Source organism: Brassica oleracea, chromosome C5 (genome assembly GCF_000695525.1).
Source record: "Brassica oleracea var. oleracea cultivar TO1000 chromosome C5, BOL, whole genome shotgun sequence".
Lineage (NCBI taxonomy): Eukaryota > Viridiplantae > Streptophyta > Magnoliopsida > Brassicales > Brassicaceae > Brassica > Brassica oleracea.
In genome coordinates, this window is record NC_027752.1 from 26,835,233 (window position 1) to 26,846,138 (window position 10,906).

General features: G+C 36.0%; 1 protein-coding gene across 1 annotated transcript; it reads right to left on the reverse strand.

Moving 5' to 3' along the window:
• Window positions 1-4,026: 4,026 nt before the first annotated feature.
• LOC106344887 (jacalin-related lectin 11-like) lies at window positions 4,027-4,501 on the reverse strand. Its single transcript, XM_013784183.1, has 2 exons — window positions 4,364-4,501; window positions 4,027-4,278 (listed from the first exon to the last, which is right to left on the reverse strand). The coding sequence occupies exons 1-2, from the start codon at window positions 4,499-4,501 to the stop codon at window positions 4,027-4,029; spliced, it is 390 nt and encodes a 129-aa protein (XP_013639637.1).
• Between the last annotated feature and the right edge of the window lie 6,405 nt (window positions 4,502-10,906).

Genomic DNA, 10,906 nt, shown 5'->3' on the forward strand with positions numbered 1-10,906 from the left:
TATGCAAGCTACTTAGGCATTTTTAAAGCTTCTTTACTCAGCATTTAGACATGAATCTAATGCTTCAATGTAAGACAGCCACAAGACTATATGCAACAGCTTTCAATTCGGTTTCAATCCATGTATGCAAGCAGATTCAATCAATCACAACAAGCATCATTATGAACCGGAGCTAAGCATATTAACATATCTAGTAATCCTAGTAATACTTATAAGTTACTAGACATTTTTAAATGCGCTTACTGCTGCTAGTAAGCCTAGTATAACTAGTAAGATTTTCGGATTAGTAGGAAGCCAAGCTCTTTAAGTATCATGGGACAGATTCTAAATTCATTTTATATCATTTAGCAATCTTTTAAACAATCCTCAGGTTTTTAATCACATCACAACATCTCAACCAGTCAACTACACAAGCTCATTATCAAGATGGTTTATAGAATCGCTTACAACAAGGAACCAGGTTGATTCCTTTTGCATTTTGTGAAACCGGCCATGACTTTTGTTGGATCTGAGAGTCTGGATCATCACCCACCTCCTTCTCCTTCAGTTCATGGCCACCATCTTGTACCATCAACTCAAAAGACCCCTCCTTTCTTCAGAACATCTAGGCGCCAAACTCTTGACACCATACTATTGTAGCCGGATGTGAAACTTCTCTTGGACAGGGAGCTTTGGAGTCAGGTTAGTTAGGCCTCTCCATACACCTTTGACTCCAAGGATAATCTCCATCTGAGCAGGTAGAGAACAGGATGAGGAACCAAGGGAAATCGCCAAGCTTCAGCCTTCCTTTTCACAAGGGACTGAACCGGATGGGAAAGCCTCAATGGTTTGGTTTTGAGGAGAAGCGTGAGCTGTGGACTTGCGAAAGCTTCAGCTCAGGTTCTGATGAACCTGGCTCTGATACCATATGAGATTTGTAGAGTTCTCTTCTCTGGTTGTATGTGTGTGTGTATAAACTCCAATGGAGAAAGATGAGAGCTTGCTCTAGGTGATTTAGAAAGAGAGATTGATAAGAGTGTTTATGAGAGAATATGAGACTTAGGAACAGAGATTAAGAGAGTGAGAGATTAGGAGAATAAGAGATTAAAGATTAGGGTTTTAGATATAAGAACAAGTTTATCATTCATGAAGTGGAGAGGGGAAATCCCCCTTACTCCCTTAGGGTTTACAAATCGCCCAATACAAGCTTATATATGAGCCTTTACATTTCTAATCTCATAACCTAAATCTAATGGCTTATAATAGACTTGAAGAATGGATGGATCAGATGGAGAGTGGAGCTGGTCGTTGTCTCTCATTGGCTGTGTTCTTGCTGCTGTATGATTGGCTTATTTGAATCTGGTCAAGGTGGAGACTGGCGCCTGATTGGCTGCTGTGAGGCTCCCTTGAATCTTCCCATTTATCAGGCCAGATACATGGTCTCCCTTTACTTCTTTTCACAGCCAAAAGCCAGCCTGTTCCAGCCTGACTTTGGCGCCAGCTCCCTTTCTTATCCACACAGCATCTTCTTGATTCTTCTTTGATTCCATACGGACCAGACCATGATTCTAAGTCCCTAACCTTGCACAAAGCCTTCATGACTTATTCTGACCATGCCCGGACTTGTGCCTTGCGCCCTATTCTTGCACCAACTTCATATCTTCTTAAATGTTCAAGTTATGCATTATTGGGTCGACCTGGTCCGTACGGTCCGTACCAAATCCGTACGGCGTCGCTCTAAGTTTGCACACTCGACCAAACTCCTCCATACTTCTCTTTTGACTTCATTTCTTTTCTTCAAGTTAACATGAATATGATTATGTTGTCTACACCAAATTCTAATTATATAATAAAAATGACTGATTCTTAGTATTTTTGCTGTTTTAGTTTAGAGTTGTAAGATTTTGTAGTGTTTTACGTATTATAATATATAAATACATAAATCAATCGAAATTGTTCAAAAGAGAATGACCTTGAGTTTTCAAATACCAATGTATCTTTTTTTGTCAGCGTTTATAAAATAGTGGAGAAAGAGGTTTTAATTTAGAGGAACTCTTTGTCGAAGTTATTATAGTTGTTTTGGACAATGTTAGTAATTGCTATTATTTACAACTGTTGTTTTTTTTTGGTATTTAAAAAAAATATTGACTAAATCACTTACATTGCAAGAACAACAGCCAATCTAATATCCAACCCTTTTGAGATTATACGAAGACATCGTTTTTAGAAATACATATACTAATAGTTTTAGACTCTTGACTCTGTTTTTATTTTAAATTTCTGTCAACAGAAGACTCTGACTTATCTTACAATTCTACGTTTCATGTTCTTATGGAAAACATCCTATTAAAACTGACACATTATTCTAATAATTGGTTTCAAATACAGAGTCCCTAATATGTATTTAATGTGTTCCAGTGGTTCAATATAGCCATGGAATATATCGTACTACCTTATTTATTCAGCAAATAAAATAAATATATTTAAAATAAATCAACACTGGTGCTTGACATAACCTCATAAAATATAATTCATACAATATAAACTAATAAACATACTTATAAACGAAAAATTTAAAAGTAATATTATAAAAACAAAAAACATAGATTGTACATCCATAATATTGTTAAGTAGAAATAGTCATTCGTATATTCCGATGAAAAGAAATATATATATATATATATTAATAAAAAAAATTAAAAGGGGGCTCAACATATCGAGATACGATACTTTAGTATTATTATTTTCGGTTTAAATAAAAATTAATCTATCACATATAAAATTGATAAAATAACAATAAAATGTTAAATCAAACATGAAAACAAATATCATTTGTAAACAATATGTATTGCCTTATAGAGAGTAGACTTTTTATTTCAATGAGCAAATTATAAAATACTTATTTATAACTAATTGTGTACTTAAAGCATTTATTAGAATTTTAATATTTATTATTAAATATAATATTACCACAAATATTGAATTTAATAATTGGAATACTTATATATATTTCAAAATATATATTTCAAAATATTTATATTGACTATTAATTTCAGATTTTTTGGGTTACCCGTTCGGATTCGGTTAATAACACTTCGGGTTCGGATATTTTTTGTACCACCCTACAAGACCCGTTCGGGTATTTTTACGTTTCGGGTCGGATAACGGGTCGGGTTTTTCGGTTCGGATTTCGGGTTCCGAATTTTATGCCTAGGTTTAGGCATATATTTTGGTTTGGTTTGGATCTGGTTTGGGTCGGTTTGGTTTGGTTCGGGTCGGTTTGGTTTGGTTCGTTTTTTTTTTTTTGTTTGCCCACCCCTAGCTGTACATCTTTTTACTTGTGATAATAAATTATTTATAAGCAAGCATTTCTCTAACCATTCAGAAAATGTAAAATCATCAAACACCATCATAAATTTATCAAATCGTACCTGCAAGTTGCAACAATGACTGTCAACATGACCTAATACTGATTTGCTGATGTCAGGTTGATGATTATGGACGATCTTGCTTTACAAAGCTGGTGAAAAGGAGAAACTGGTAATAACTATTTTCATAGAGATGCTAGCATACTTTCCTTGCGGATTTTTTTTATCTTAACTGTTTGGTTTGCAGTTAAAGCTATCTACTAAATTGAACGCCAATAACATGACTGTTTTCATCAGTGAAGAGTTGAACTCTAAGGATGGGTCTGCTAAATATGAGCTGAAGTCAACTTTCAAGAAAGGTAGACATAAGAAACAGAAACATTGTCTTATTACATGGGATTGCATAAATGGAAAACAAGCCAAACAACAACATGATAGCAAATCATATTGCAACATAAATAACGGTGTAAGACCATCTCCATCCCTACTCCATAGTTTTCTCTAAAAATGGAGTGGAAAATTGAGTATGACCAACAAAATAAAAGTTTACTCCATAAATGGAGTAATTTTTTATTTTTTGTTCATACTCAATTTTTGGAGTAAATTATGGAGTAGAGATGGAGATGCCCTAAGACAGGTACAAGAGAGGACGATTCGTTGGATAGTTTCAAATGATTGGTCACTCGGTGATGGGAACGACATGGACCCCAATCTGATTAATCAGGGCACTGGATTTTCCGTGGAATCCGACGATCTTGTAACCTTCCTTCTGGACGGCAAAGCTGGAAGCAGATTCGAGTCCGAATGGTGGAGAGGTGCGTTTGTTAGTCTTGAACCTAAGCATTGTTATAACTCCACTTCCAGCTCCAACTACGTTATCGTAACAACCTTCTATAGATGTAACGTATTCACTCGGATAATCCACCTCAAACTGTATAGTAAAAGAACATTGTTGGGCTATTTTTAAGTTTAAAATAAAAAGAATGCAAATGCATATATGAGAGAAAGTGAATCACCTCCTGGTAACCAAGCAACGTTTTTTTTCCATGTTCTTTGACCACAATCATCTCACTAGTTTCATTCTCGTACTCAAACTTGAGAGAGGCAATACCAACATCTCCTTGTCCTACGTATAAAAAATTATTATCAAACATCTATATTATAAAATAATATATTCTACTATGTGTAAATTACAAAACATAAAAAATATACATGAGATTTTTTATAAAATCAGCGGTTTATGAGTTTAGTTGAACACAAATTAAATCAAACATCCGCGCGGGGGCGCGTATCAAGTTCTAGTGATATATTATAGTTTCTATTGTAAAATCTTTTGAAGAACAAGTAAAGAAATTATTTCAAAACATTAGATGTAATATTTACAATCAATAAAAAGATTTGTAAAGTACAATGGCGACTGTAAAAGCGATTTTAGAACGGCTAGGGTTCCTGAATTTTCTCGCCACGATCTTCGTGGTTGAATGTGATTTTGATGACAGATTGGGGCGTCCTTGTCGGAAACTACCCATGATGTGTTTCCTCCCCCACGAAGGAAACCATTTTCTTTCGTGATGAAGTAACTACACAACCGTTAGGAAGAATTTGTGTGTATAAAATCCTAATTTTAGGGAAAGTTTCTACCACAATTTCCTTCAATTCGTTAGCAAATCTCTTGATTTACTTCTGGAAATTTATCATCTTTCTGAGAACAATGTCCGAGGGTTTACGAAGATCAATTCAAGATATCAATTTGGGGTGGTCTGACAAGCGGAGGAGGAGAATCACTTCATCATCATTGGAAGACCAGTCATGCCAAGACATCAGATCCTACGAGAAATTGTAGCATCTATGCCTCGAACCTAGGGTTTGGAGGGTGTTGTTTGTGGTCGTATCATTGAAAGGAGATGGTTCCAATTCGTGTTTCCGTATGAGGAGGCTATGGAGACGGTTATTCGGAGAGGTCCATGGGCATACGCTGAACGAATGCTTGTCTTTCAGAGGTGGATGCCGTTGATGGATTTGGAGTTGCTTAACTTCATTCCGTTTTGGATACAAATCCGAGGCATTCCTTACCAATTCATGAATCGTGAAGTGATCGTCATATCGCAAGAGTTATAGGTCAGTACATTTAGATGGAGTACAATGAAGAACTTGGTGGAACATTGGAGTTTGTTCGTGTAAGGTTGAATTGGAATGTGGCTCATCCTCTGAAGTTTCAGATAAACTTTCAATTCACCCCTGGTGTGAACACGCTTCTCAACTTCCAATATGAGTGTATACGTGGTTTTTGAGAAGCTTTTGGGTTGCTCACTCATGACACTGGAGCTTGCGTTATCAACAATAGAGGGCCTGGACCAGATGATGGCAATGATGATACTGGGGACGATAATGATGAGGAGGAGATGGTTCCTAATCAAGGGGTCATAATAGAGGAAGTACATGAGGATGAGGCAAGAGCAGAAGAAGTAGAACAAGAGGGAGATCATGTGCAAGCAGAGTATGAGTGCAATGTTGTGGCTTTGGAGACAGAGAATGATGATAAAGAGTTATGGAGTGGAGCATACAGAGAGATGATGTTCTCAGAGGATTACAACCATGTGGAGATGTTCAATGAGGTTCGCAATGGTGGCAATATGAGTCATAAGAGGAAAGCATGGATGCAAGATGCTAATGCAATGCGTCAAAGTTTACTAATCTGGAGACTTGGAAACTAGTAGGAGTAATAAAGTGAAGCGAAAGAGAGGATCTGGCGAGGAAGAGGTTGCAGAGGGACAGGAAGCAGATCACGCAGAGCAGAGAGGCGCGGTGGGCCCAGAACCACCACTGCCACCATGAGGACACTCAGTTGGAACTGTCGAGGTCTAGGCAGTGAATCGACAGTTCGATAGCTTAAGGAGATAGATAGGAAATATTTCCCGGACATCATATGCCTATAAGAATTTAAGCAACAAGATGATTACGTTAGGATGTTGGTGCTCAGCTTGGCAATGTGTATTCTGTTTTAGTTTCCCCAGTTGGAATAGGTGGTGGTTTGGTTATCTTTTTTAAGCATCATGTTCAGCTTTCTGTTATTAGCTCTGCAAATCTCATTGATTGTAAAGTTTCCTGCAGTGAACTTGTCGTTTGTCTATGGTCATCCTAATCAAGTGTAAAGACATCATACTTGAAAAAAAACTGATGAGACTTGGTATAAACAGAAGGAGTGAACTTTGGTTTGCACTTGGTGATTTCAATGAGATAATCAGTAATCAAGAAAAGATAGGGGTATAATACATCCTGGAGCTTCATTTCATGAATTCAGAACGATGATGCGAGTGTGTGAATTCACTGATCTTCAGTCTGTGGGATATCGTTTCTCGTGGGCTGGTCAAAGAGGAAATCATCTTGTTAGATGTTATCTGGATCATACGATGGCGAATGGTAGTTGGTTTGATCTTTACCCAGTCTCTCATATGGAGTATCTTGAGATAGGTGAATCAGATCATCGTCCAAGGGTTACATTTATGTCGGCAAAAAGAGAAATACCTAGAAGATTTTTCAGATATGATAACCGTATGTTTAATAAAGATGGCTTTCAGGATTCAGTGCGTATAGGATTGAGTGGTATGGGCCAAGCACAACTAGTTCGGTACTAGTTCGTGTACCACTAGCACAAATGATCAGTCGATGCAGACAACTTATCTACAAATGGAAAAAACTTAACAGAAACAACACCGAGGAAAGGATTGGGATTTTAAGGAGTAAGTTGGATAAAGCTTTCATTTCTAGTGCCTTTTCTACAGAGGAAAAGAATGTTATTAAAGATGATCTTCACCAAGCATACTCAGAGGAGGAGATTTATTGGAAGAAGAAGAGCATAATTATGTAGCTACGGGCATGGGATAGAAATAAACGTTAATTTCATGCAGTTACCAAAGCCAGACGAGTTAGGAACACAATTAGTTTCATCCAAAATGATCAAGGAGTCATATGTAAAGGTCATAAAGAAATTTCAGATGTTGCTACAACATACTTTCAGAGTTTATATGCTTCTGAAGAAACTAATTTGGATCTATATGAAGAGGTTTTCTCGGGTTTTACACAGCGGGTCGCTCAGGATATGAATGATGACTTAGTAAGACCGAGTCACTGAAGAAGAAATTCAAGATGCTCTGTTTGATATGGGACCCCATCGTGCTTCTTGTCCTGATGAATTCTCAGCGGTCTTCTATCAGAAGTTTTGGGTAGAATGCAAAGCTGATATAACGGAAGAAAAAGAGAAATTTTTCAACTTAGGTGAATTGGATCAACAACATAATCATACAAACCTCTGTCTCATACCAAAAATCTATCCTCCAACGGGTATGAAGGATTTTTGTCCCATTGCTTTATGCAATGTTTCATATAAGATTATTTCAAAAATCTCAGTTAACCGGTTGAAGATCCATCTACCTAACATTGTCGCGGAGAATCATAATGCTTTCATACGAGGCAGATTGATTTCAGACAGTATAGTGGTGGCTCACAAAATATTTCACAGTTTTAAGGCTCGAAAGAGGCAAGCTAACTCTTACATGGCGGTTAAAACATATATTACAAAAGCCTACGACCGGCTTGAATGGAAATTTCTACAAGAAACGATGCAGTATATGGGATTTTGAGAGAAATGGATATGGTGGATCATGTCATGTATCTCTACAGTCACATATTCAGTGTTAATAAGTGGAGCTCTAGAAGGTTTTATTACACCAAATAGAGGATTAAGACAAGGAGATCATCTATCTCCTTATATTTTTATTCTCTGTGCTGAAGTTCTGTCTCATCTGTCTACTACAGCAATGAATGACCGTTTCCTCCTTGGAGTTAAAATAGCAATTCAGGCACCTGCAGTTAACCATTTGCTTTCACAGATGTTTCTCTGTTTTTCTCTCTAGCCAATCTAAAAGTGGCCAAGAAGTTAAAGGATATTTTTTAAAACATGAATCAGTCTCCGGTCAGACAATCAACCTCTGTAAGTCTACAATTACTTTTGGGAGCAAGGTTCGCGCTGAAGTTAAAACAATAATGAGAAATGTCTTTGGCATCCATAATGAAGGTAGTATAGGAAAGTATTTAGGATTGCCAGAGCAGTTTGGATAAAAAAAGAGCGAGATGTTTGCATACATTGTTGATAAGGTTAAGAAAGTGGAGCAAGGTTGGAAGCAGAAACATCTTACACATGGAGGGAAAGAGGTGCTTCTTAAATCTATTGCATTGGCAATGCCTATATTTTCTATGAACATTTTCCGACTACCAAAGAAAATTTGTGATGAGATCATTGCAATTTTAGCCAGATTTTGGTGGGGTTCAGGAAAGGCTAAAGGACTACATTGGTATGCTTGGAAAAGATTATATATTCCTAAGAAAGAAGGGAGTCTTGGCTTTATGGACTTAGAAACTTTCAACCAAGCACTTTTAGGGAAACAAGTATGGAGAATAATGCAGAATCCAAATTGCTTGATGGCTAGAGTTCTAAGAGCACGTTACTTTCCGATGGAGATATTTTAAATGCCACACTTAAGAGGAATCTTCATATGCTTGGAAATCAATTCTTCATGGTAAGGAGGTGATAGTCAAAGGAATGAGATACATAATTGGAAATTGGATGACAACAAAGATGTGGGCGGATTCATGGTTAAGTGTACACCCTCCAAGACCTACACGGCCAAAGAGAGAAGTCAATCTCAATATGAAGGTTAGTGAGTATTTCAATGCTAACAGAACGGGATGGAACTAGGTAAACTCAGAGAAGATGATGTTGTGGATGAAGATATAGAGAAGATATTGGCACTAAAATTAGTTCTAAGGCGGAACATGATCTATTGGGTTGGCACTACAATGACAATGGTCTCTATTCGGTGAAATCAGGCTACTGGTTGGCAATTTATCCCCTGATAACAACTTCATCCCCACCAACTTATGGAACTGTTGCTCTGAAAGAAAAAATATGGAAGGCACATGTACCAGCAAAACTGAAACATTTTCTGTTGAGAATAGAATCACGAAGTATTGTTACTGGAAATAATTTGAGACGACGGCATGTAACGACGGATGTTATATGTAAAAGATGCTGGTTGGAAGAAGAAACAGAGGAACATCTCTTTTTTAATTCTCCATACGCTAAGAAGATTTGGAGGACTTCAAGGATAGCTAATACTATCATTGATAGTTTAACAACAAGTTATGAAGATAAGTTAGAGGCATGTTTACAAGTCTCTAATGTAGCGACACTGAATCATTATCAAGATCTCTCTATTTGGGTCCTTTGGAGAATTTGGAAGTGCAGAAACATGTTATTATATCAGCATCGACATCTTAACTGGAAGAATGTTTTGATTAATGCCAGAAGTGATGCTGAAGAATGGAAGAATGCTGAACGTCAAGAAACCGACACATTCCAATGCAATAGTGTATCTTCTAGAGTAAGACAAAAAGAAATATGGAGAGTACCACCAGAACATTGGTTGAAATGCAATGTAGATGCATCTTTTATCAATACGCAGGAACCGGCTACAGCAGGGTGGGTTGTTCGTGATGCAAATGGAGGTTATCAAGGTGCAGTACAAGCGCAAGGTTATAAAGTCTGTTCACCTTTGGAGAGTGAATTACAGGCTATTCTTATGGCAATACAATACTGTTGGAGAAGAGGATACAAAAAGATTATCATAGAATCTGACTGTAAACAAGCCATCGGCATATTAAATGATAAGGTGCTACCTTTTGCTTCTTACAATTGGAAAAGAGAAATACGGTGGTGGGCTGATAAGATTCAAGATATCTCTTTTCAATGGATAAATTGGGAAGATAACAAGGTGATAGATGTTTTAGCTAGATTATGAAATCCTTCTATGTCTACCTATTGTTTTCATTACTATGTACCTGCAATGATAAAAAATTATCTGCATGAAGATTATGTACAAGCTCGACTTTATTAATAAAGATGATGATGTTAGAAAAAAAATATTTGTTAAAATTTAGTTCACATAAAGTAGACAAAAAGTACTATGATTTTTTATCCAAGCACAATAAGTTTTAAAAAGTAAATAACAATATGAATAACTGTTAACTAAATATATCCCCTATATATTAATTGAGAAGCATTTTAAAAATTAAAACGTTAATTTTGAATTAATTAAAAAAAACTCAAATCCTAGGTGGCACTCTAAATGCCTTCTAAATTCCATTTCAAAGAATTCTAAATCATCTAATATAAAGTATAGTTTAATCTAATGGTGTCACACTATTCCATAATTATATAACACTAGAGAATATTATATTAACCTAAAATATAAGAAGTGTGTATTCTTTCCTTAAATAAAAGATATGAAATTACCTAATATAATTTACATATATATGGCAATTAATGATTATGAGTAATAAAAATTTGATAACAATATTTTCATTGTTCTTCATTTTTGTTTAAATTTATATTATTAAAAAAATTAAACAATCACATTAACCATATAATAAAAAAATAGATTTTTTCTTATATGTTATATTTTGAATTTTTTTAAATGACTTTAAATTACAAAAATGAGGAA